At 47.9% G+C, this 26841-nt stretch overlaps 1 protein-coding gene across 4 annotated transcripts in view; it reads left to right on the top strand.

Annotated features, from left to right (window-relative positions):
- ZDHHC7 (zinc finger DHHC-type palmitoyltransferase 7) overlaps window positions 1–26841 on the top strand; it is a 54361-nt gene that overhangs the window by 15880 nt on the left and 11640 nt on the right. The window contains exons 1-3 of one of the 4 annotated variants that reach the window (XM_032284591.1): window positions 1888–3120; window positions 15958–16043; window positions 21460–21857. In XM_032284591.1, the coding sequence (XP_032140482.1) occupies window positions 21477–21857 (381 nt within the window). In that variant the 5' untranslated portion in view covers window positions 1888–3120; window positions 15958–16043; window positions 21460–21476. Of the gene's footprint in view, window positions 1–1887; window positions 3121–7830; window positions 7850–15957; window positions 16044–21459; window positions 21858–26841 lie in introns of those variants that run through there. The other 3 variants (XM_032284590.1, XM_032284592.1, XM_032284589.1) reach the window with 3 other exon arrangements.

Below are 26841 nucleotides of genomic sequence, written 5' to 3'. Positions count from 1 at the left end.
AGCTGGGATTACAGGCACGCACCACCATGCCCAGCTAATTTTTTGTAGTTTTAGCAGAGACGGGGTTTCACCATGTTGACCAGGATGGTCTCGATCTCTTGACCTCGTGATCCACCCGCCTCGGCCTCCCAAAGTGCTGGGATTACAGGCTTGAGCCACCGCGCCCGGCCGTCTTGCTAATCTTAGTCTTGCTACTAAGTTCCATTCCATCCCATTCTTTTTATTTTTTTGAGATGGAGTATTGCTCTACTGCCCAGGCTGGAGTGCAGTGGTGCAATCTCAGCTTACTGCAACCTCTGCCTCTCAGGTTCAAGTGATTCTCCCACCTCAGCCTCCCAAGTAGTTGGGATTACAGGTGTCCGCTGTCATGCCTGGCTAATTTTTGTATTTTTGTGGAGATGTGGTTTTACCATGTTGGCCAAGCTGGTCTTGAACTCCTGACCTCAGTTGATCTCCCCACCTTGGCCTCCCAAATTGCTGGGATTACAGGTGTGATTTTCAGTAGAATCCTATTAATGCTTGAAGCACACCCAGACTCTGTATGGGGCTCACAGTGCCTTATTTTGGTTCCGCATCTTATAGTTTTGAAAACACTGCATTCTTCTACAGTGTCTTATGGGTAAAGGATGTTTGAAAACTGTTGGGTGAATGAATAATTTGGCAAGGCAGAGAGAGAGAATTCTAATTGGAGGAAACAGCCCGGGCAAAACCACAGAGGTATGAAAGGCCAGGTAAGGGGAATCCAAAGGAGCACCTTATGGAATAGAGTGGGGAATGTTGAGCCAGGAAAGTTTGGGAGAGCCGGAAAGTTTTACACCAGGCTGATTTTGTGACCTGTACTTTGGTTTTGTTTTATGTATTATTACTATTTTTGAGATAGGATCTTACTGTATCACCTAGGCTGGAGTGCAGTGGCATGATCTCGACCTGCTGCAGCCTCAACCTCCTGGGCTGAAGCAATCCTCCCACCTTAGCCTCCTGAGTAGCTAGGGCTACAGGTGCTCACCGCTGTACTTGGCTCTTTTTTTAAATTTATTTATAGAAATGGGGTCTTGCCATGTTGCCCAGGCTGGTCCTGAACTCCTGAGAGCAAACAATCTGCCCATCTCAGCCTCTTAAAGTGCTGTTATTATATGTATGTGCCACTGCATCTGGCCCTATTTATTATTATTATTTTTTTGAGATGGAGTTTTGCTCTTGTTGCCCAGGCTGGAATGTAATGGCGCAGTCTCAGCCCACCACAACCTCCGCCTACTGGATTGAAGCGCTTCTCCTGCCTCAGCCTCCCGAGTAGCTGGGATTAGACACCCACCTACTAACATGTGCCACCATGCCTGGCTAATTTTGTATTTTTAGTAGTACCGATGGGGTTTCTCCATATTGGACAGACTAGTCTCAAACTCCCGACCTCAGGTGATCTGCCCGCCTCCGCCTTCCAAATTGCTGGGATTACAGGCATGAGCCACCGTGCCTGGCCTATTTTAAAATTATTTATTTAATTTTATTTTTCAAGGAATTTTTATTTAGGGGTTTTTTTTTTTTCTCTTTCTTTCTTTTCTTTTTTTTTTCAAAGGGTTTCACCATGTTGGCCAGGCTGGTCTTGAACTCCTGACCTCGGGTGATCCCCCTGCCTCGGCCTCCCAAAGTGTTGAGATTACAGGCATGAGCCACCATGCCCGGCCTGGTCTTGCTCTTTCACTCAGGCTGGGGTCCAGTGATGCAGTCATAGCTCACTGCAGCCTCAAACGCCTGGGCTCAAGTAGTCCTCCTGCCCCAGCCTCTTGAGTAGCTGGGACTACAGCTGTGTGCTGCTGTGCCCAGATAATTTTTAATTTTTTTTTTTTTGAGACAGGGTCTCCCTATGTTGCTCACTCTGGTGTCTTAACTCATGTGTTCCTCCTGCCTTAGCCTCTGAAAGCACTGGGATTCCAAGTGTGAGCCCCCACCCCTGGCCTGTACTATGATTTTGAAGGATAACTCCTGCAGCCACGTGGAGAGTCACTGGAAGCTAGTGACCCTTGAAGTTAGTGTTCTGCAGAGGTACAGGCTAGAAATGAGGGCTACCTAAACTTGGGTTGTGGGAAAGATGAGAAGAGAAGAATCAGAGCTGTAAGTGGAAGTGTCGTATCATAAACGTAGGAATGAAGGGGGGGAGGAATTTTGTGTCCAGAGGCTAAAAGGTGCTGAATAAATCCTGGTTGCATGACGAATGTCACTGATTTTGAAAAAGATGCTAGCTCTGTGTTCAGCCGGTGGTTTGCTTCACTGGGAAACACTGCATTTCATTTGCAGCACCCCGTGGGAGGGGCAGTCAGCTAGAGAGGCTTCCAGTCTCACTGGAGACTGGCTTTTACAGTTCACTGAAATGCTTTGAATTCTTAGATTCCATATTTCCCACATTCAGTTTATTCATTACAGAATGCACTTTCTAAAACCGAGAGCTCTGGAAGCCAGTGTATTTTAATGTAAGAACATGGGCTTTGGCGTCAAAACAGTTCTGACTCGTTCTAACTGGCTGTGGATCTGAGCAAGACACCTCGCCTCTAAGACTCAATTTCGTCATCCTGAACATGAGCTAACGAATGCCCGGCTTTTAGGGTGGTGGTCACGTGTGTAAATCTCCTGACACACAGTAGATGCTCAGTAAATAGCCTTTCCTCTCACAAGTATTTGATGATGTCATTAGCTTGTAACTGAGAGCTAAATATATTATTAGCGGGTCATCTTTTCTTAGTATTTTGAACTCTGGTTAATCTAGCATAAAAGCTGATTTTGTATTAGACAAGTACACTCTAGGAAGATAGGGAAGGAGGTTGGGAATACCGGTCTGATTCAGGCTCAGCTGTTCCCTGGGACAGGACACTTAATGAGGTTTGGAACTTTAGAGTTCTTGTTATTTCTGGATTTAGATTTCTTGAGGGTTTAGTTACCATACTGGGATTTTTAAAAATAGCTGCTCCATTTGACTGTCAACGTTAGGTTGTGGCTCTCGTACAGGGATGGAAGGGGAACCTTTGGGGTTTGAGTGAGCATTCCTTGGAGACTGCCTCGTCTGGCTGTGTGCTGTAGTGTGGTCCCACGCACGTGTGTTCTGGGCCTGGAGTTGTGACTTCCCTACAGGTGGGGGTTTTTTCTCTTCATCCGCTTTTCCCTCCTTCTCTGTGACTCTTGTACGTTTCTCTTCTACTCCTTTTCTCCGAGGCTCCTTTGGGCCTCTGACCCACTCCCATGGCAGATTTTGCCACATGCCCCTGCCATTTGCCTGCGGGCTTCCTTTCTACTTTTTCTTGTCTGCCTCAAGCACCCTCCTTCCCTTACTTAGTCACTCAACGAATGTTTGTAGTGTGGTGAGGCTCGCGAGTGCTGGGGATGCTACGAAGGACATTCCATTGAGGTGATGGCAGAACAAGCCAGCCGGGAAGAGGGTGCTAGGAAGGGAGGCCAGCAGGCTCCAGATGGAGTGGGGCTTTCTAGGCCATGGTGGTGGGGTGGCGGTGGGGGGAGGATTTTAGTCTAACTGAAAAGGCAGTGATTGCATGGGCTTAGGCAGGAGAATGACATCTGATTTCTCTCTGTAGAAGACCGTGCTGGGTGCCGCATGGGGAACTGGATTGTTGGGTGAGCAAAGCCATGAGAGTAGAGAGAGGACTCCCCAGGTGATGTGAGCACTCCCCAAATGAGAGCTCTTGGGACCTTGCTGGTTGAACCCAGGAGCAGAGGTTGCAGTGAGCCAAGATCACACTGCTGCACTCCAGCCTGGGCAAGAGAGCGAGAGAGACTCTGTCTCACAAAAAAAAAAGACGAAAATTGTATCTGGAAAACTGTCAGGCTGACAATACATCACTTAAGTGCGTATATCCAGCTGGCCACCAAAAAAGTGCCACCCTATAGGGTGCATCTCTAAACCCACCCCAAATCCGACTATCACTATCTGAGATAGTCAGATTTGGGGTGGGTTTAGAGGTGCACCCTATAGGACTTGCTGATGAACTAGATGTGGGGAGTTGGGGAAAGAGATACACGAAGGATGAGTCCTTGTTTTTTGACCCTGGTATGCCATTTATTGAGAATGGAAAGAGTGGGGTGGTTACTGATGGGGGGAGGTTCTGCTTTGACCCTCCTGCAGTGGGGTTTTTGGGTGACCAGCTGGATATATGCACTTAGTGAAGTGTTGTCAGCCTGACAGTTTTCCAGATACAATTTTCTTCTCTTTTTTTTTGGTGAGACAGAGTCTCTCTTGCTCTCTTGCCCAGGCTGGAGTGCAGCAGTGTGATCTTGGCTCACTGCAACCTCTGCTCCTGGGTTCAAGCGATTTTCCTTTCTCAGCCTCCCGAGTAGCTGGGATTACAGGTGTGTGTCACCACACCTGGCTAATTTTTGTATTTTTAGTAGAGATGTGGTTTCACCATGTTGGCCAGGCTGGTCTCGAACTCCAGACCTTGTGATCCGCCCACCTCAGGCTCCCAAAGTGCTGGGATTACAGGCATGAGCCACTGAGCCTAGCCCTCCTTTTTTTTTTCTTTTTTTTAAGCTTCATGAGCCTGAGGTCCCCATGAGCTCCTTTGTGGAGAGTATATATATGAAGGGAAGACCAAGGACTAAGCCCAGGTGCTCCTGGCATTGACCTGAGTGGAGAAGTGTCCAGGCAGAGAACGGCTGCGGCTGGTGGGTAGGAACTCATTGTTGTCCCCCAGGCCCCTCACTCTTGAGACTGGCGTTCCCTGTCCCACTTCCATGGTTTATTGTGTGTTGTGTGTGTGCCCCCAGTTTGCCATGCTTCTGATCTGCAGTGTCCACTTCCTTTTGTAGAGTGACTAAGTATTTTAATATGAAATGCCCTTCTAGAAAGGTCGGGCAGGGTTGCTATTCACAGTGTGGCCTATGTGCCAGCATATCGTTGAGACTTGGCTTTAGTTGGGTTAATATTGTGGTGTGGATTTTTTTTTCCTTAAAAGTTAATGTTCTGATCTTTAGATTCAGTAATTTGAGTAGAAAATCGTGGTTTCATAGAGCATACATTATTTCTTATGGTAGGATTTGAAAGGACAAACTGAATATTTCATGATTGCCAGTTGTTGGAAAGAGCACTTAGGAGCGTGGTCGCCATCAGCTCAGTGCAGTGGGTAAGCTGAGTGCTGCGCTCGTTTTCCAAGTTGAGTGAGGATGTGAGCTCCCCCTGTAGCCTTCCCCATACTGACTAAGGTTCCCTTACTCATGCAGGCTGGTGACGTTCCTGGGATGAGGGTGCCTTCGGCCCTGCTTCTGTGTGACCCCCCGTTGGCACGGCCCATAGGAACCCTTGTGTTCTCCTGAGTGACTCTTAGAGCTCCCCCTGGACCTAGCCTCAAGTGTCCCTTCACTTTCTCTGAGTCTGTTTCTCAGGCTCCTCCGGCTTTTCGTGCCCTGAGTTCCTGTCACCCGGCTTACCAGGCCCTTCCCCCGCCCCCCTGGACTCTGAGGTTGGCCTCTCCAGCTTGCATCTTGGTCTTGCCTTCGTTCCTCTGCTTTTCTGTCCCATCATCCTGGCTAATCTCCAGCCCGGGGTAAGTTTAGGGTGCTGGGCTGGGCTTTTGGATAAAAGGACCAGCCATTCCCGTCCTCCGTTAGACAGTGAAGGGGTCAGCATTGTCTGGGCCCGGTTACTGTCGGCTTCTTCGTCTCCACCCCACTTCCATTTTGCAATCTCCTAGGCCCTCCCAGCCCGCAGCCCCACCCCTGTTCTCTGCTGAGACTGCACTCATCTTCCTGAGTGTGAACTGCTTTCACTTCTCCTCATCCCCGGGTTTCTCTGTAAGCCCCCGTTTCTTCCTCCAGGGAGGAAGGATCATTCTGCTTTGCCTACCATCCCGTACTCCACCCACGCCTTCTGTTTCCTGTCAGTACAAGTCACACTTGATTCAGATGGCTTCAGCTTTTCCTTAATGTCCTTTTTCTGTCCCAGGATCCCACCCAGGGTCATGGAGGACATGAGTGGGCCTGTCTCCTTAGGCCTCTCTTGGCTGTGGCACTTTCTCAGATGTTCTTGTTTTGGTGATTGGGCAGTTTTGAGCAGTGCTGCCGGTCAGGGACTTTTGGTAGGATGCTCTTGTATTGGGACTTGTTTCATATTTTCCTCAGGACTAAACTCGGGTGATGAGGTAGAGGGCCTGTATCATCACAGCCTGTCAAGGCTGGATTCTGTCCACACAACTCATTGTTATGGATGCGGCCTTGAACACCCGGCTGACTGAGGTGGTGTTTGCCCAGTTTTTCCTCAGTAATGTTCCCCCTTTCCTCACTCTACCTGTTGGAAACTGTCCCTGTGCATGTGGCTGTACTTGAGGGGTGGGGAGCCACGTCTTCCATCCCAGAAGGAGGCGCGTGCTTTTCTTGGATTCGCGGTGCAGGGTGTTTGTTTGTTTTCTGTTTATTCAACTATGGCTTTATGTCAGTCTGGACTTGTGCATGTTTACTGTATGCTTCGGCTTATAAAGCAGCACTGTTTTATTTTGTTGCTCAGGTGGTTCCAGCTTTGGCCACTGGAAGCTGTTTCATTTGGTTCCTGTGTCCTTTTCACGTGCCCCTAGTCCCCACGATTGTGTGTGTGTATTGTGAACACTTCATTACTCTCCAACAATATAAATAAGATGCTCCAGGCTCATCTTTTGTGTGTGTGTGTGTGTGTGTATATATGTGTGTGTGAATAAATAAATATATACATATATATATATAAAATTTTGCCTCAATCCTGGTTTCTTTTATTTTATTAGAGAATGGTATTAAAATCCAAGATCTGTAATGGCTCACACCTATACTCCCAGCACTTTGGGAGGCTGAGGTGGGAAGATTGCCTGAGCCCAAGAGTTCAAGACCAGCCTGGGCAACATAGCAAGGCCCAATCTTGCATATTAACAACAACAACAACAAAAAAAAAACCAAGATCTGGGAATTAGGTGTGTTGGTGGCTGTTGGGTTGTTGCTTCTAGGCCCTCTCAACTGACAGAGCAAGTAAATATATGCGTGGATGCTAACCTATGTGTGTGTCCATATCGATAGATAATTCTGTATGTAACTGCCTGGATCTATCTTAAACCAAAAATGAGTTCATAGTCAGGTCTCCAACTCTAATCCATTACCATGTAGGTCATTCTAGCTTCCTCCTCTTCTTACCTGGAAACTTCCATGTCAGTAGTGAGAAGCCTGGCTCTTGCCATCCATTTACTTAATTTTTTTTTTTCTTTTGAGACGGGGTCTTGCTTTGTTGCCCAGGCTGAAGTGCAGTGGTGTGATCATATCTCAGTGCAACTTTGATTGCTTGAGCCCAAGCGATTCCCTTCCTTAAGCCTCCCAACTAGGCGAGACCCCAGATGTGTGCCATCTTGCCTGGCTAATTTTTGTTTAAAATTTTTATTTATATTTTTATTGTAATTTTTTTAAAGTTTAAGACAGAGTCTTTCTCTGTTGACCAGGCTGGAGTGCAGTGGTGTGATCTCGGCTCACTGCAAACTCCGCCTCCCAGATCAAGTGATTCTCCTGCCTCAGCCTCCAGAGTAGCTAGGATTTTAGGCGTGCACCAACTCACCAGGCTAATTTTTGTATTTTTAGTAGAGATAGGGTTTCACCATGTTGGTCAGACTGGTCTCGAACTGCTGACCTCAGGTGATCCACCTGCCTCGGCCTCCCAAAGCTGGGATTACAGTTTTGAGCCACACTGTGCTCGGCCTGCTTTGTTTGTTTGTAGGGACGAGATCTTGCTGTGTTGCCCAGGCTGCTGTTAAACGCCTGGGATCAAGCAATCCTGCCTCAGCCTCCCAAAGTGCTGGAATTACAGGCATGAGCCAGTGCATACTTCACTGTGAAATTCCAGAATGTAAGTGTTAATATAATGGTTTCAGAGTTGTTCATCGTGCCCCATGGGAAACAACATTATCCACTAGAATAGGTGCATATGGCTCCTGTTAACGGTGTAAGACCTAAGTCTTATAAATTCCACTCAAGTTTCTTAGGTCAGCACCCTTCCGATGCCCTCTGCAGTACGGTTTTTTTGTACGTTCATACATTTGTAATATAGGTAGGTAGGTAGGTTCTTCTGTCATAGCCTGCATTCCATCCTGACATCTCTGACCACCTAGATTATTTTCCTTTCCAATTGCCTGCATTAAGGCTCACTGTGTTACAAAGTTCTGTGAGGTATTGCAAGCTCATCATGTTCTGTCTCCACTTTCGCAGGGTCACGCAGTTACACTGCAGGAAAGCAAGCCCCCCGCGCTTTACCCACTCGCCGACCCCTGGCAACCACAGATCCGTTTACTGTCATCTCTAGTTTTGCCGCCTTCAAAATGTCATATAATTGGAGTCCTCAATATGTAGCCTTTTCATTGGCTTCTTTTACTTAACAATATGTTTTTAAGATTTACCCATGCCATTGTGTGTTAATATTTAATTTCTTTTTATTGCTGAATTGTATAGATGTGTCACAGGTATCCATTCAGCTACTGAAAGACATCTTGGTTGCTTTCACTTTTTAGTGAATATGAATAAAGCTGCTATGAATATCCCTTGCAGGGTTTTATGTGGATGTTAAATTTTCACATCAGTTGGGAAAATGCCTAAGAGCGTGATGCTAGATCTGATGGTAAGGGTATATTTAACTTTGTAAGAGGCTGCAAAACTGTCTTCCAAGTGGCTGTACCATTTTGTGTTCACATGAAAATAGAGGAGAGTTCCTGCCGTTCAGCATCCTCTCCTTCGGTGGATCTGGTCAGTGGTTCTTATTGTAGCCATCCTCACATGCAGGTAGTGTTGTCTCATTGTCTTAATTAGCAATCTCCTAGTGACATATGATGGTGAGCATGTTCAAGTGCTTATTTTCCTCTTGTATAACCTTGTTAATAAAGTGTCTGTTTGGATCTTTTTGCCTATTTAAAAAATTGTGTTTGTTATTGTTGAGTTTTAAATGTTCTTTCTGTATCCTTGATATGAGTTCCCTATCAGATAAATGATTTAGAAATATTTTCTTCCAGTTTGTGGCTCATCTTTTCATTCTCTGAACAGTTTTGTCTTTCACCTTTCGTCTTTTTTTTTTTTTTTTTTTTTTTGAGGTGGAGTCTCACTCCTTTGCCTAGGCTGGAGTGCAGTGGTAAGATCTTGGCTCACTACAACCTCTGCCTCCAAGGTTTAAGCGCTTCTCCTGCATTGCCTCCCAAGTAGCTGGTGTTACCGGCATGTGCCACCACACCTGGCTAATTTTTGTATTTTTAGTAGAGATGGTGTTTCACCTTGTTGTCCAGGCTGGTCTCAAACTTATGACCACAGGTGATACACCTGCCTCGGCTTCCCAAAGTGGTGGGATTATAGGCATGAACCACCACACCGGAACCACGCTGGCCAGAATCTTATTTTTTAAAAAGAGAAAACTTCAGTGAACCTATGTTGTGTTTGTAGTTGTAAGGGAACTTCAAAAAAGTACAAAATTAGAAAAAACAGGACCAGTGTGGCCGGGCCTCTTAGCTTATGTACTCTTAGTCTCGTAGCTTAACTGGCTTAACTAGGCAGAAACTCTTCATTCTCTTTCCATTAAATCTACTTTTGGGGGCTATCCTAGGCTGCTTTTTTTTTTTTTTTTTTTTTTTTTTTTTTGTGAGACAGTCTTGCTCTGTCACCACGCTGGAGTGCAGCGGCGGGATCTCTGCTCACTGCAACTTCTACCTCCTGGGTTCAAGCGATTGTTCTGCCTCAGCCTCCTGAGTAGCTGGGACTACAGGTGTGCCACCACACCCAGCTCATTTTTGTATTTTTGTAGAGACAGGGTTTCACCATGTTGGCCAGGATGGTCTCAATCTCTTGACCTCGTGATCACCCGCCTCGGCCTCCCACAGTGCTGGGATTATAGGCATGAGCCACCGTGCCCGGCCTATCCTAGGTTTTTTGAGTGTGGCATGGTGGGACTTGCATAGAGTTACCGGGACCCGGGGTTGAGACTCTTGATACCTCATTGACTGACTGTCACTGTGGTGATTCTTTCCCATGGGGCCAAGGAGCTCCTTTGTAAAATGGGGAGACCAAGAACATCTTAAGGATTGTCCTAATCATTAAATGAGATAATATATGAGGGGAAGTTTGAAAAAAGATTTTCCTCCACTTTTCCCTCTAGCTACAGATGTCTGTCACTTAGCTACAGTTTATAAAATTGGCTTAATTTTCTCACTACCCAGTTTCCCAGTCTTGTAGTACTTACTGTAACTGTCAGGAGAAAGTACCTGCTAATCCCATTGGCCTCTCCCCAGGCTTATATGGGGTTGTTGACACCTCTAGCTGTCCTCACTTCCCTTCCCTCCGCTTCCCACAGCTCCCATCCCTGCCTTTCCGAGCTTCCTTCTGTTAATGTCTCTGTTCCCCAGGGTCCTGCCTGGGAAGCTCATCTGTTCCATTCTGGTCCCACTTTGCCTGTCACCTCTGTTCTGAGGCCTCTCGTTCTGGGTCAGAGCGTTCGTTGTCTTGCCACGCAGATACCTCAAATTCGGTGCATCCCAATCTCGGCGCTCTCCCTGAGTCTGCAGCCCCATGTCCCCAAAGTGTGTTCACCCCAGGGCAGAAATGCTCCACATCCCTCTTTGCTATGGTGGCTGTGCTGTGCTCCCCTCTGTTCCGCCCCATTGGTCTCTGTATTGCTGTTATCTCTGTGACTGTTTCTCAGATGGTCACCAGCCTTGGCAGAGGCCATGCTGCTTAGGCAGCAAGCTCCTGGGTGCCAGTCTTCCCCCCACCAACGTAGTCTCTCTTTGTTCCCAGTTTTTATTTGTTGAGACGGGGGCTCGCTCTGTCACCCAGGCTGGAGTACAGCGGCACGATCTCAGCCTCCCAGGTTCAAGTGGTTTTCCTGCCTCAGCATCCCAAGTGGCTGGGATTACAGGCACCCGCCACCACGCCTGACTAATTTTTGTATTTTTAGTAGAGCTGGGGTTTTGCTGTGTTGGCCAGGCTGGTCTTGATCTCCTGACCTCTAGTGATTTGCTTACCTCTAGTGATTTGCTTACAGGCATGAGCCATACTGTACCCGGCCCCAGTTATCTTTTAAATCATTTCGTTTACCTAAGGTTTGGTGCCTCCCATTCCAGCAGAGTGAAGTCCAGAATTCTAGACTCCTTAGGAACTACAGACTTGTCCTTCTGGTGACATTTCCCTGTGGAATGCTGAATTCCCTTCTGCCTCTGCACTGTCTTACATGATTGTCCTCTCTTGTCCATATCTTGCTGGTCTGTTTGGGACCACCCATGCTGTGTCGTCTTTCTTGACATTATTGCTGTTTCATCTCTCTCCCTGATCACACTTTCCTCCTAACTTGGGGAAGGCACTTTGCACATTGTTTACAGTCTGATTCCCACCCGCCCCAGTCTGTGTGTTCTGCTCCTGTGGCTGAAGCTGTCACTGGCTGCACACCCTTGGGGCCTTGCACGGTGTATGTGTTCGGATGCCCACCCCCCACCCCCCACCCCCCAGCCTGATGTTTGAAGTGGGAAGACTGTTCCTGGCAGGGGTTGAGTTTGTTTTTTTAATGCTTCTGTCCTAAAACAGGTTTGCTTATTTTTGTTTTTTTTTGGGGGGGGGGTCTAAGTGGGTGTATGAAGAGTAAAGCAATGACAAGTTTAAATAGTGTTTTAATAGAAACATGGATACCAGACTCTAGGGGGGACATTCTTAGCAGTGCAGTGGTAAAAATAATTGTCTTGGTTCTTTTTTTGTAGTAACTGATCACCAGAGAATACTGGTATCTTTTGTTTACTTGTTTTCAGTGTGCTCCTGAGAAATGCGTTTTCTGTTGATAGCCTAGGAAAAAAGTAAGGGGGAAGAGCTTAAGAAATCTGCTTGAAGTTACAGATACACATATATCCAAGACAGGGTCTTGACTCATGAATGCAGGTTACAGGAAGAAAAGTGTCTCTACCGCGCTGGGACTTGCCTTGTGCCATACCCTTGCACATTCACACCTGTCATGCATACCTGTGCCGGATGTTTTTTCTCCTCATTTTAAAAATTGAGGTATGATTAATAGTGAAATGCATTTTATTCTATTTTAGAGACAGGGTCTCACTCTGTTGCCCAGGCTGGAGTACAGTGGCACAAACACGGCTCACTGCAGTGTTGACCTCCCAGACTCAAGCAATCCTCCTGCCTCAGCCTTCCCAGCAGCTGGGAGTACAGGCTGTATCTGGCCAACTTTAAAAAAACATTTTTTGTAGAGACAGGGTCTTGCTATGTTGCCCAGGCTAGTCTCAAACTCTTGGTCTCAAGTGATTCTGCCTTAGACTCCCAACGCAATGGGATTATAGGTATGAGCCACTGCACCCGGCTCCACATTTTAAAGTATATAGTCCATCTGGTTTTTCAAAGCAGTGAATTGTATTTTATTTTGACAAATGCATATGCTTGTGTCACCCACTTCCCTCTCAAGATACAGGCGTGTCTATCAACTTACAGTTTGGCCCTCTCCACAGTCACTACCACTTGTGCCCAAACACTTACTCTGATTTTTTTTTTTTTTTGAGATGGAGTTTTGCTCTTGTTGCCCAGGCTGGAAGAGTGCAATGGCGCCATCTTGGTTCACTGCAACCTCCGTCTCCCTGGTTGAAGCGATTCTCCTGCCTCAGCCTCCCGAGAAGCTGGGATTACAGGCGTGCGTCACCACGCCCGGCTAATTTTTAGTAGAGTCAGGGTTTCTCTCTGTTGGTCAGGCTGGTCTTTAACTCCCAACCTCTGGTAATCCGCCTGCCTTGGCCTCCCAAAGTGCTAGGATTACAGGTGTGAGACACCACGCCTGGCTGGCCTGATTTCTTTCTAAATAAGTGAGTTTGCCTCACTCAGAATATCATATACATGGAATCACACTATACATATTCTTCCGTGTCTGGCTTCTTTCACGTAGCAGAATATTTTTGAGATTAGGCCGTGTTACTTGTTTCAGTAATATTTTCCTGCTTTTTGCTCGGAAGCATGCCGTTACAGGAATACACTACTGTTTGTTATCTGTCCCCTGTTGATGGGTATTTGGCTTGTTTCCACTTTGAGGGTATGATGAGCAAAGCAAAGCTGCTGTGAACAGTGTCATACAAGTTCTTGTGTTCATGTTTACTTTTAATACCTGGAAGTGGAATCGCTGAGTCACAGGGTGGTGGTAGTTGTTTTTTTTTTTTTTCTTTTTTTGATTTTTGAGACGGAGTTTCGCTCGTTGCCCAGGCTGGAGTGCAATGGCACGATCTCGGCTCACCGCAACCTCCGCCTTCTGGGTTCAGGCAATTCTCCTGCCTCAGCCTCCTGAGTAGCTGGGATTACAGGCACGCGCCACCATGCCCAGCTAATGTTTTGTATTTTTAGTAGAGACGGGTTTCACCATGTTGACCAGGATGGTCTCGATCCCTTGACCTCGTGAACCACCCGCCTCGGCCTCCCAAAGTGCTGGGATTATAGGCGTGAGCCACCGTGCCCGGCCTGGTGGTAGTTGTTAATTGTGAGAAAGTGCCAGACTGCTTTCCAAATTGGTGGTTGTGTGGTTACTTTTTAAAATTTATGAAACTATTGGAGATTTCATCTCACTGTAGAAATCTGGTGTAGACCTGATGGTTGCAATTCTCAGTCTGGGATTTTGCGAACCAGTTTTTGATTTTAAAACACTGCTAAGATAAGCTCATTGGAAAACAGTTCAAAATATTACCAACCATTTCATGTTTCTGACTGGTGCATAGATACTTCGATAAAGTTACTGTATATAAATAGTGCACTTAGGCTGAGGCGGCAGTTCAAGATGAGCCTGGCCAACATGATGAAACCCCATCTCTACTAAAAATGCAAAAATTAGCTGGGCGTGGTGGCGGGTGCCTGTAGTCCCAGTTACTCGGGAGGCTGAGGCAGGAGAATCATTTGAACCCGGGAGGCTGAGGTTGCAGTGCCCACTGTACTCCAGCCTGGGCAATAGAGTGATAGAGTGAAACTAAGTCTCAAATACATACATACATGCGTACATACATACATGCATGCATGCATACATACATACATACATACAGCATTTAAAGTCGTCTCCATTGGTTTAAGCACCACGGGGTTCCTGGCCAAGTTTGTTATTTAAAAGCTCAGTTGGGAGGCCGAGGCGGGTGGATCACGAGGTCAGGAGTTTGAGACCAGCCTGGCTAACATGGTGAAACCCTGTTTCTACTAAAAATACGAAAAGCTAGCCAGGCGTGGTGGTGCGTACCTATAACCCCAGCTACTCGGGAGGCTGAGGCAGGAGAATCCCTTGAATCGGGAGGCGGAGGTTGCAGCGAGCCGAGATCATGCTCTTGCACTCCAGCTTGGGCAACGAGCGAAACTCCCTCAAAAAAATAAAAATAAAAATAAAAATAAAGGCTCAGAACGGCCTGAGAGCTGGAGCTGGGTTGGGGACCAGTGCTGTGTCAGTGTTTGTCTAGGGCCTGGGCAGAAGACTGAGGGAGAACCAACCCCTGAGGGATCTGGCAGTGGGTGAGATGGGCACAGGGACCTCCACAGAGCTGGCCCAGGTGGAGGCGTGGCACACTTGGGGCAGGAGACAGCGCCAAGACACCTGCATCTCCAGCTACCGGGAGGCAACCCAGAATATGTTTGCAGAAACTAGGGACACTTCCCTTACCCACCTCTTCGTCCTGCCTCAGACCCCTGGCCCCTGCCCTCTTCAGCCCCAGGGGTCTCCTGGTGTACTAGTCAGGGCTCTTGGTTTCAGACAGCAGCTGAGGGTTGACTCAAGCAGAAAAAGCAGTGCAGTGGAAGCTTATCAGCGACAGATGGAGTGGAGCAGCCAGGCAGCCGCACGGGAGCCAGAGCTGAAGCCCACCACGAGGCGCTCTGCTTGCCCTTTCTTCTGGGGCCCCCTTTACTCGACCTCTGTTTGGAAGGTGGACCTCCTGACCAGATCTTCTAATTGTATTTTACATTCTCTCCTCATGGCTTTCTGTCTGCCCTCTAGTTGTCCTCTCTGGGACATTTCTACTCTTTTGTCCAATTCTGTTTAAGAAAATTTAGAATCTATACATGGTTGTGTTTTCATCGTTTAATAACCAGGACGTTATTAAATTCTTCCTCTTTTTGTTTCATAGATACAATCTCTTCTTATTTCTAAGAATATGAATTAGTTGTGCCTTGTTGACATTTTCTTCTCTGTGCATCATGTATGTTCTGGAGTCTTACTCTTCATTTCTGCTCTGTGCTCTTTCATGAGACGTGTTTGGACTTTGTTTTTGCATAACAGCTGCAACAAGCACTTGAAACCTGTCTGTCCAGGGCGGGGGTGGGAGGGATTCTCTGTGGCCCTCCTCTTAGGGAGGTCTGACGGTGAATCTAACCTTTTTGTTGAGTTCTTCTCACCGCATTGAGGAGTCTTCAGATCTTTCTCTTGGGTCATATGAGTGCTAGAGAAGATTCCTTGACCCTCCTGCCTGCCAGGGTTTGGGGAGCCACGTGGGAGATGTGCGCTGGAAGCCTCTACTCATTGTGTAGCTCTCACTGGGTTCCCGTGTCTTCCTTCAGCTCCTCGACCCTCCCACAGCAGGGCCTGCCCTTCCAGTCCAGCCCCTCCTGCCTCACGGGCTCTGTCTCTCTGTCTGTTCTGTGGCCAGTATCAGTTTATTGATGGTAGAAGTGCAGGTTGGGCAAATGTGGTCTGCCCTAGGGGATTTTTCAGCTTATAGATCTGTATTTAACACTGGGGCTAAAAGAGCAGAAGGATAAATGGAAATATTTAAAACAAATTACTTAATTTCCAGGATTGTGAATTTACCTAGTAATCAAAACTTAGAAGAGCAATAATTTCATCCTTAAGGATAGTTCTGAGTGACAGAACTTGATGTGTCAAATGTTACATTGCTTATATACACTCCAAAAATTAATCATACTTTAAGAAATATACATGTCTGTCATAAATCACTTTTCTAATCAGATTTTATTGTCTTTCAGATCCAATCACGTAGGGCAGTATGCACCTTAAGATCCTGAAGAAAAGGCACAAAGCATTCAAGTGATGTTTCCAAAGGATTTGTGAGGTAACAGTGTGATTCTTTAGGGTCTCATCACTGTTCCGTTTCTCACAGCTCACACTAACTTGTATGTTACTAAAAAGGTAACTCGTGCGTGTGGCAGAGAGGTGCGGTGCAAAGGCTGACAGGCACGCCTTCCTTTTCAGTCGCTGCGTGCCTGTCCTAGAAGGAGGGTGTGTCTGTGGAGGGGACTTCATGGATTGAATTGATGAGTGAGTGGCCAGTGTTACAAGACAAGGGGAATACTCAGCTTTACACTTGAAGCAGAAAGTGGTTTTTTTTTGTTTTTTTTTTTTTCCTTTTTTTTGAGATGGAGTATCCCTCTGTCACCTAGGCTGGAGTGCAGTGGTGTGATCTCAGCTCACTGCAACCTCTGCCTTCTGGGTTCAAGTGATTCTCTTACCTCAGCCTCCCTACTAGCTGGGATTACAGGCACCAGCCATCATGCTCGGCTAATTTTTGTATTTTTAGTAGAGACGGAGTTTCACCATGTTGGCCGGGCTGGTCTCGAACCCTGCTCTCAGATGGTCCTCTCACCTTGGCCTCCCAAAGTGCTTGGATTGCAAGCGTGAGCTACCACGCCTGGCCTGAAATGGAGAGTTTTTGCTTGTGTGGTTGTCCCTTTAAATATGGAGATGTGCAGTGTTGCTTTTGGTGTTCTGGAAAACAGGGCTCTATTTAATGTGCCGATAAAGAGCTTAGGTTCAGGAGTGTTGACAAAATCCCATTAAATCGGCCATTAATGTAGAAGAGTGACTCTGGGACATCTGTCTGACAGTGCACAGTGTTTTCATGGCTCCCTCAGAAACTGTCTTGAGTCTGAAGTCAGTAGTGGTTTTGGAATTCAGTGCAGAATAAGGCTGTCCCCTTACTCCTAAGGTATGTGTGCATTTTGATATTGCATCTCAAATGGCCATGCTGTTTGCTTTTAGATTAGGTTTCATGTAAAGGAATGGTTTCATTTCTTTCCCTTCCCTTCCTGTTGCATTACTCAAGTGTAAATACAGTGACTCAGAGGCGCGAGTGTACTTTGTTAGTGAGAACTGTATTTGTCCAGCCTAACCCTACTGTATTCATTTGTTGGTTTCTTGAAAATAAAGCAGTTTTTGGATCTCAAGTTATTTTCATGTTGACTTACAATGGATCCTACAGATATGGCAGTAAAGCCCTCCAGTGTTACAAGTCACCCTAATCTGCCTTTGTAGGAACGTCCTGCCATGGCCAATGTTGGGCGTCTCTGGGCACTCTCCTTACACAGCTGTGCCCGCCATCCGCACCCCAAGGTCAGGCATGGCACCCCAGCAGCAGCCTGCTCTCCAGGGAAGTCTGACCAGAACCTAAACCAGGAAGGCAGAACTGAGCTGGCTCAGCTGTCACATGTGTGCCTTTAGAAGACTTTCAAGGGGCCCTGCTTTCTGGAGAGAGCTGAGACTGCCCAAACATTGCACTGTGACAAAAGTATAGCTTGTTTTATTGCCTGGCAAGCACGCTTCCTTTTCTCATGGAATGTGTCCTGTTAGAGAAGTCACCATAAAGTGGTTCTCATCAGAGGAATTTGTCAGCTTAAGGCCTTCATGTACTTGGGGCCACAGATAAGATGCACCAAGAAGCTTACATGGAAATCAGCAGGAGATTATTGGACTCTGAGAGAGGGACTGCTTGCTCTTTGTTGCATCTGCCTTTTAACAAACATGCCCTTGCTGTGTGCCAGACAGCATGGAGGGCACAAGAGGGCCAGAGGGAGAGGAGACCCACACCCACCTGGAGGGGCTGACGTCAGGTAGGGAGGTGACTTGCAGGAGCTCTCAGGTAACAAGTGTAAGTACTCAGCGGGAAGAGCTGGTGATCGTGCCCAAGGCTTCAGGGGAGGCAGAGAAACTTCCAGGTACTTTCTCAGGCTGCTGACAGTCAGGCATTACTAGTGGTGCAGGCAGAAGCAGTTCCAGCCTTCAGCTCCAGATAGTCATGTCTGATGTTTAGAGACCCTGACCCCTTTACAAAGTGCTCCTCTGAAGAAACAGAACACTCTTTTCAGAGTGGCTTGCCTGGAAGAGAGAAAAGTTAGGCCCTACAGGGTGAATGGGGTTTGTGGAGGAAATGGGCGCTGTAAAGGTGTTTGCAGGGATGTTGAGCAGACAGAGCTGGAAGATGCAGGTTCAGTCAATGCTGAAGGAATGGCTGGCTAAGGGGGCTGTCCAGACTCTTTTCTTCTTTAGTTTCTTCTAATTCACTTAAACACTTACTTTTAAAAATATTTTTTCCCCTGTGGCCACTCACTGTGCTGGCTTAAACAGCGGCACTGAGGTTTGTGGCGCTTTTTTTTCTTTTCTTTTTTTTTTTTTTTTTTGCCCTGGAATCTACTGTCCTGGTTCTCTGCTCAGTCCCCTTTTTGAACCAGCGTATGGGTGACTTCCCGTGGCTCCAATCGCCAGCCTAAAGGGCCCCCGAACCAGTGTATTTTGTACGGAGAACCGCAGCTCCGGGGCGCCGACAAAGCAGCCGCGCGGGGCAAAGCAGCGGTGCCGGCCGGCACAGCCGCGCTGGCCGAAACAGCCGCGCTGGCGACCGTGGAGCTCCTCTGCCCGGGAATTTCCTAGTCTGTGGGCAATGAAAACGCGGCGTCCACTCACCCTCTGCGCTTTCACTGGGAGCTGCAATCCTGAGCTGTTCCTAAACGGCCATCTTGGATCGTCCCCCCAAAAATATTTTTTAATGGAAACAATTTTGTTGACACCGGATCTTACTCTGTTGCCCAGGCTGGAATGCAGTGGTGGGATCATGGCTCACTGTAGCTTCAACCTCCCAGGCTCAAGCGATCCTCCCACCTCAGCCTCCCAAACAGCCGGGACTGCACATGCATGTCACCACGCTTGACTAATGAAAAAGATTTTTGAGATTGGGTCTTCCCATGTTGCCCAGGCCAGTCTCAAACTCCTGGGCTTAAGAGATCCTCCCAACTTGGCCTCCCACAGTGCCGAGATTACAGGGGTTAGCCACTGCATTCAGCCTTGAGCATTTTTAATTTATTTTTATTTTTTGAGACAGGGTCTTTCTGTTACCCAGGCTGGAGTGCAGTGGTGTGATCATGGGTCACTGCAGCCTCAACCTCCCAGGCTCAAGCAGTCTTTCTACGTCAGCCTCTCTAGTAGGTAGGACTACAGGCGCAAGCCGCCATGCCTGGCTAATTTTTATTTTTTGTGGGGATTAGGTTTACTCTGTTTCCCAGGCTGATCTCAAACTCCTGGGCTGAAATGATCCTTCTGCCTCAGCCCCCCAAAGTGCTGGGATTACAGATGTGAGCCACTGCACCCAGCCTTAAACATTTTTTAAAGCTGTTTTAATCTGATGGAAAAATAGGGTTATTTTACTGACTTTCAAGAACAGTTTCATTTTGCTTTTGTACCAGTCAGCATTTTTGTATCTAGAGGAAATTTTGTAAAGTATTTGGCGAATGAACTCTCACCAGCATGTTCATTCAGCAAATGTTTTCATAATTGCTATGTTCCAGTTGTATTTAAGAAAAGGTCACACCCAGATTTGAAAAACGGTGCTGTTACTTGGTTGTAGTGACCTGAACTCTGAAAACATTCCTGTTACTCTTTCTTATTCACATTTCAGAAGCCATGGTTTTTGCGCTCTGCCTGCTTAAAAGGTGAGCCCTCCTGCTCTGAGAAGGTGCTGGGGTCAGTTTGTTACAATGTTTATCAGTGTTTTCTCCCCATGGGAAAGCAGGAAAGCTAAGGCGAAATTGACTGTCTCTTCCTTTCCCTGGTTCTTTATCTGTGATATTACAAGGCTCAGAGCAAACACTGATGAGAAAAGGGCATACAGTCAAAGAAGCAGTCAAAACAGTTACCAGGAAAATTGTACTTTTTTTCTTTTCTTTTTTTTTTTTGAGATGGAATCTCTCACTCTGTTGCCCAGGCTGGGGTGCAGTGACGCGGTCTTGGCTCACTGCAACCTCTGTCCCCTGGGTTCAAGTGTTTCTCTTGCCTCAGCCTCCTGAGTAGTTGGGATTACAGGTTCCTGCCGCTGTGCCCAGCTAATTTTTGTATTTTTAGTAGAGATGGGGTTTCACCATCTTGGCCAGGCTGGTCTTGAGCTCCTGACCTCGTGATCCACCCACCTTGGCTTCCCCAAGTGCTGGGATTACAGGCGTGAGCCACCATGCCTGGCCTACTTTTTTCTTTAGTTTCTTTAGATCCTGTATCTTCTTAGGAATCAGATGCTATTGGAAATAGGGAAGAAGTGTCAAAAGGACGGCTTGCAAAAGAAAAGATTAATAAATGAAGGAAAGGCAGGGCATGGTGGTTCATGCCTGTAATCACATCACTTGAGGAAGCTGAGGCAGGAGGATTGAGTCCAGGAATTCCAGAGCAGCCCAGGTAACATAGTGAGACCTCGTCTGTGAGCTATGATTGTGCCACTGCACTCCAGCCTGGGCAACAGAGGGAGACCCTGTTCCCCCCAAAAAGGAAAAAAAGAAACTTTAAAAGATGAAAAAAGAGGCCGGGGGTGGGTGGTTCATGCCTGTCATCCCAGCACTTTGGGAGGCTGAGGTGGGTGGATCACCTTAGGTAAGGAGTTTGAGACCAGCCTGGCCAACATCATGAAACCCCATCTCTACTAAAATTGGAAAAAAAATAAGCCAATCACGGTGGCGGGCACCTGTAATCCCACCTACTCGGGAGGCTGAGGCAGGAGAATCACTTGAACCCGGGTGGTGGAGGTTGCATTGAGCCAGGATCATGCCACTGCACTCTGGCCTGGGCAACAGAGTGAGACTTGGTCTTTAAAGAAAAAAAACAAAAAACAGAGGAAGGGGTTGAGTACCAAGGAACAGAGATACAAAAATGGGAGTCTGCTACAAAAATATCAGAAGAAAGAATAAACTGAGAATCAAATGGAGAAAAAACAGGTAAGACCGATGAGGTCACTGTGTATGAGGCAGTGTAAAAATGAATAGAGGACCATCATGCTGTTTGCCATAGTCTGTGCTGAGTATCTGCTTGGGAGCATTGGGGTGAGCTGCTGAGCAGAGCAGGGACAGGTAGGGCTCTGGGGGAGCAAGTGCAGCAGTGATACGGCACAGCTTGTCTCCACCCTGCCGGGAACCCGGCGCTGTGACTTCACATCTAGCTGTGCTTTGCATCATCTTTGTATGTGGCCATGGCTGGCCGTAGGTGACAGTTTTGTGTATATAGGTGTGATCTGTACTGAGGTACTTACTATATTGTAGTAAAGCAATCGGTAAGGTCAGAGATTTAAATGTTTAGATCCCAGTTACATTTTTATGTTCTTTCTCACTTTGTGATTTAGACCAACCTTATGAAATGGCCAAGGACAAACCGTAACACATCATATTTAAGGTGGCTTGTGAGCTTCGTGAGCCTCACCAGCTCCGTGTGGTCCCCCTCCCCAGGGTGCGTCAGGGAAATCATGCAGCCATCAGGACACAGGCTCCGGGACGTCGAGCATCACCCTCTCCTGGCCGAAAATGACAACTATGACTCTTCATCGTCGTCCTCCTCCGAGGCTGATGTGGCCGACAGGGTCTGGTTCATCCGTGATGGCTGCGGCATGATCTGTGCTGTCATGACATGGCTTCTGGTCGCCTATGCAGACTTCGTGGTGACTTTCGTTATGCTGCTGCCTTCCAAAGACTTCTGGTACTCTGTGGTCAACGGGGTCATCTTTAACTGCTTGGCTGTGCTCGCCCTGTCGTCCCACCTGAGAACCATGCTCACCGACCCCGTGAGTGCTGGCTGCGTCACTGGGGACCTTCTCGTGTCTGAACTAGTGTCGCACACAGACCATGTGGTGAATGGCCTTGGGTTTTTATTAATTCCTGGACATAAGCTTGTAGCCTTTTCCATGTCTTAACTGGAGAAGAAACATTGCTTAAATAGTAGTGATATCCTGGTATACTGATGGAAAGTATGAGTCCATTGGGCTGATTATTCAAAGGAAGAGATTGTGCTAGATAATTTCTTTTTTTTTTTATTGTCTGTTTATTTTTTTGAGATAGAGTATTGCTTTGTTGCCCAGGCTGGAATGCAGTGGTGTGATCTTGGCTTACTGCAACCTCTGCCTCACAGGTTCAAGCTATTCTCTTTCCTAGCCTTCTGAGTAGCTTGGATTACAGACATGTGCCACCATCCCAGCTAATTTTTTTTTTGCTTTGGAGATGGAATCTCGCTGTGTCCTCCAGGCTGAAGTGCAGTGTGCAACCTCGGCTCACTGCAGCCTCTGCCTCCCAAGTTCAAGTGATTCTCCTACCTCAGCCTCCTGAGTAGCTGGAATTGCAGGCACCCACCACCACGCCTGGCTAATTTTTTTGTATTTTTAGTAGAGACAGGCTTTTGCCATGTTGGCCAGGCTGATCTCGAATTCCCGACCTCAGGTGATCCGCCTGCCTTGGCCTCCCAAAATGCTGGGATTACAGGCTGGGAGCCACTCCCCCGGCTCTTTTTTGTCCTATATGTTTTTTTTTTTTTTTTTTTTGACGGAGTTTCACTCTTGTTACCCAGGCTGGAGTGCAATGGCGCGATCTCGGCTCACCGCAACCTCCGCCTCCTGGGTTCAGGCAATTCTCCTGCCTCAACCTCCTCAGTAGCTGGGATTACAGGCACACGCCACCATGCCCAGCTAATGTTTTGTATTTTTAGTAGAGACGGGGTTTCACCATGTTAACCAGGATGGTCTCGATCTCTTGACCTCGTGATCCACCCGCCTCGGCCTCCCAAAGTGCTGGGATTACAGGCTTGAGCCACCGCGCCCGGCCGCCTTTTTTGTATTTTTTAGTAGAGATGGGGTTTTGCCATGTTGGCCAGGTTGGTCTCAAACTCCTGACCTCAGGTGATCCACCTATTTCAGCCTCCCAAAGTTCTGGGATTACAGGCATGAGCCACCGTGCCCGGCCTGTGTTAGGTAATTTCTAAAATCCCTTCTTGTTTAAATACTTGTTTTTTCCCAAGTATAGACTGAAAGCTGGGAAGCCTGGGTGCTAGATGTCACCACTTTGCCAGTGTCCTCAGGTGTGGCTGACCCTTTGGAGGAAGCAGTGCACCCTGGAGTTGAGGCGCAGTGCACAGGGAGCAGATTGACAAGGGGGTGGAACACAATAGGTGGATTGAGCTCATTTTTGGAGCAGAGTCCATTTAGGCTGAGAATAAACATAGGCCAGACCTAGGACAGTGAAATATGCCTAGTTCCTGCTGTGCTGCAGGCCACCAGATTCCGCTTCCACCTTGGCTTTCAGGCTGTTCCTGAGTTTTGAGACATCCTTCAGTCAGGGAAGGGCATTAGGGCTGATGGTACAGATTCTCGTAGCTCAGCCGTCCGTCACCTGCAGTCAGCGAGTTCCAGGCTCCCTGTGGAGCTCGGAGGAGATGCCCAGCAGCTGCAGCCGTGCAAGGCCAGGTATTAGCGGTCAGTGGATTTTCATTTAAAAAAGTTCTAACACTGCTTTAAAATAGTGGTTTCAAACCACAGTATAGGGATTCCCAATATGTCAATTTAAAATCTACTGGGCTCTTGTCTGTTTCTAAGCTATCTCTAAAGAAGGTACCCAGAAGTTAATAAGATTAGGGCTCTCCTTTTCAAGTGATTTTCCTGGCTCAGCCTCCTGAGTAGCTGGGATTACAGGCATGTACCACCACATCCAGCTAATTTTGTATCTTCAATAGAGACAAGGTTTCGCCGTGTTGGCCAGGCTGGTCTTGAACTCCTGACCTCAGGTGATCCACCCGCCTCGGCCTCCCAATGTGTTGGGATTATAGGCATGAGCCACTGCTGCCAGCCAGGAGTCTTTTTCAAGAATAAACTGATACTGATCAGCTCTCAGAATGTAGTCTACATGTGGCTTTATCTGTCTTTGCTTTATCTGAATTAATGATTCAGCGTTTGGATGTACATTGTTTACTGTCTCCTCTTTCACTAGTAGAGGTCTTGGGCAGCTGTCCTGGGAATGGGACAGTATTATAGGCCCAACCCACTGGGCAGCTGGGGAATGGTACCTGGGGACAAACTCGGAAGCAAAGTCTGCTAGTGTCTTTGTAGCCTTACCTGATGGTGGAGTCTTTGACCATAACTGGGTCTCTTCTCTGATGGGTTTGTGCCTTTGGAGGAATAAAGGCTGTCTGGTCATTTCTTTTTACGCAGCGAGTCTCCCTCTGGGAGCAGACCCTGCTCCTGATCCCTGTGTGTCTCTGCCCTCTCCTTCCTTGGGTGCAGCCAAGCCCCCCTGTAGTCAGACACTTTGACTAAGGAGAGTGCCAGCCTCAGGGCCTGGGCTGGCTCAGCGATTTCTACTGGATTATTGCCTTAAAGGAAAAATCCATGAATGTTGACCATCTGCCCGCAGAGCGAAAACTGGGCTGGACCCATCCCTTTGGGCAGTTGTGGTGACAGAACCGCGTCTGTGCAAACCTTCCTGCTTGTGAGTGTGGGGTGGGACATGGGGAGGGGCGACATGGGGAGGGGCAGCCCAGCTCGGACTCCTAAGCAGTTTGCTCCTCTCTGCCGACAAGTGCATTTGCCCCTTCCTCCTCTCCAGCTACTCAGCAGCCCAGCTCCTGATCCCACCCTGCCCCTGCTCCTGGGGAAAAGGCCCCAGAAGCCCAGAGAGCTGGAGGTGGCCAGGAAGTAGGGGTAGAGGTATGTGCAGGCCATGCTGTTGCCCTGGTGGGCAGATTTCTTTTGCTTGTTGTATCACTGCAGAGAATGTTGAGTGGAATGTTGTGAGGGAGACGTTGGAGATCTTGGATGTCAGGGATGTTTTGAATGAGATTTAATTCACATAACACAAAGTCCATCCTTGTAAGTGCGAAGTTCTGTGGTGCTTACGCATCCACAGTGTCCACCCACGACCCAATCAGTTTTAGGATATTTTTATCACCTCAGAAAGGAACCCCACCCCGCTTAGCCATCACTTCCCCGTCCCCAACCCCCCCAGCCTCTGCCCCTGGCCACCACTCATCTGCTTTCTGTCTCTGTGGGGTTTGCCTGACAAGGGAATTTCATATGTCATTGAATCTGTGGCCTTTTGTGGCTGGCTTTCACTAGGCATTGTGTCTTCAGGGTCCATCTGTGTTGTGGCATGATCAGCGCTTCATTTTGTTTTAGGTCTGAATAATAATCCATGCTCTGGGTTGACCCATCTTGCTTAGAGCCATCATTAGTTGCTGGGCATTTGGGTGAGTTCCGCTTTTCGGCTGTTACGAATCATGCTGCTCTGAGCGTCTGTGTGCGAGCGTCTGTGCGGACGGGTGTTTCATTTCTTTGGGTATATACCTAGGAGGAGAGTTGCTGGAACATATGGTGACTCTATGTTTAACATCTGTGGAACTGCCAAGTAGTCTCTGAAGTGCCCCCACTGGGGGAAAAAAAGAAAAAGAAACTTGATATGGGGAAGGGAATGATGAAAAACCCAAAACGCCAGCATGTCCACACCGTTTTACATTCCCATCACAGTGTGTACACACCTTCGGCATGTTACTGCCCTTTTGTGACGTGGCATCTCACTGTGGCATTGCTGTGTCTCCCTAATGACCAGCAGTGTTGAACGTCATCTCAGGTGCTTGTTGGTCATTTGTGTGTCTTTGAGGAATGTCTGCTTGAGTTCTTTGCCTATTTCGATGTCACTGTTTCACCCATGTCACCTATTAAGACTTTGCTGGCAAGTAACAGAAACCACTGGGAGTCATGGTCAGTGAAACTGAGGAAGGGGGAGGATGCGGAGCCCAGGGCAAGGACGCCTCTGGCTGCTGGCAGGCTGCGGAGTGGATGGTGGACAGAGTGGGGAGGCTGGCAGCTGCCCTCAGGCTTTGTCTATCCCTGTAGGTTCTGGCTTTCCTGCTGCCCAGTGAAGAAGGGCAGTCCCCAGAGCAGGTGGGGCGGCTGTCACCGATGTCCAGATCTACCGTTCTGAAGGGGAGAGTGGGTGTGGCCCGGCAGGGTCAGGCATTGAGTCTGTCCTCCCAGTGGGGAGTTGATTTCTTGTCTCTGCAGATCATGTCCTTACCCTGCCAGGGTCCAGTCCAGGCTGAACTAGAACCATCACATCACCTCTGAACTGAACAGTTGAGAGGTTGGGGCAGATAACCCAGTGGGATTTCATGTCATTTTCCTAAACTAGCAGGACTGAGCATTCCTCACTGGGATTGGCTTGGGTTTGTATTGACACTTGAGAAAAGTCATTGGTGCTTTGAGTGAGGAGTGGAGGGGAAGATGGGGTCCATGGCATTTGATGGTCAGAGGCCTAGTCTATTGATAGAGCAGCAAACCCTGCTGTGGAAGGATGAGACTTTGATCCCAGGCTTAACTTTGGAGATTGTTAGAAGGCTGGGAGGGAGGAAGGCCCCCCACAGTCCTGGGCCCTGTACCCCTTCACCTGGATGGAGCCTGTGTCTTAAGAGCGAGCCCGGCTGATGCCCATGAGCCTTTTCAGCAGCCGTGCGGGTGCCTTCTGGAGGTGCTGTTCGTGGGGCTGTGGCTGCTGTCCAGAAGCTGTGCCAAAAGCATGCTTCCCTTCCACCCTCACAGCAGAGCTGGGACGTAGGCGGAATATCTGCTTGAGAACACGAGGCCTCGCTGCCAGTAAGAGGCCAGGCTGGGATTTGAACCAAACTGTTTCCAAAGCCCCAGCCTTTCAAATTTCACTTCTTATGGGAAATTTCACTTCTTATGGGAAATTTCAAATGTGCATGGTGGAAAGAAAAGACCACTCAGTGTTGAGCTTGTCACCACCTCACTCGCTGTTAGTGGTGGCCTTGCCCACACCGTTCTCCTCCCCAGATAACCC

The sequence above is a fragment of the Sapajus apella genome, unplaced genomic scaffold, assembly GCF_009761245.1.
Source record: "Sapajus apella isolate SASKATOON/1434 unplaced genomic scaffold, GSC_monkey_1.0 scaffold15, whole genome shotgun sequence".
NCBI classification, from domain to species: Eukaryota; Metazoa; Chordata; class Mammalia; order Primates; family Cebidae; genus Sapajus; species Sapajus apella.
Note: the sequence above shows the minus strand (reverse complement) of the source record. Positions and strands in the feature narration are given on the sequence as shown.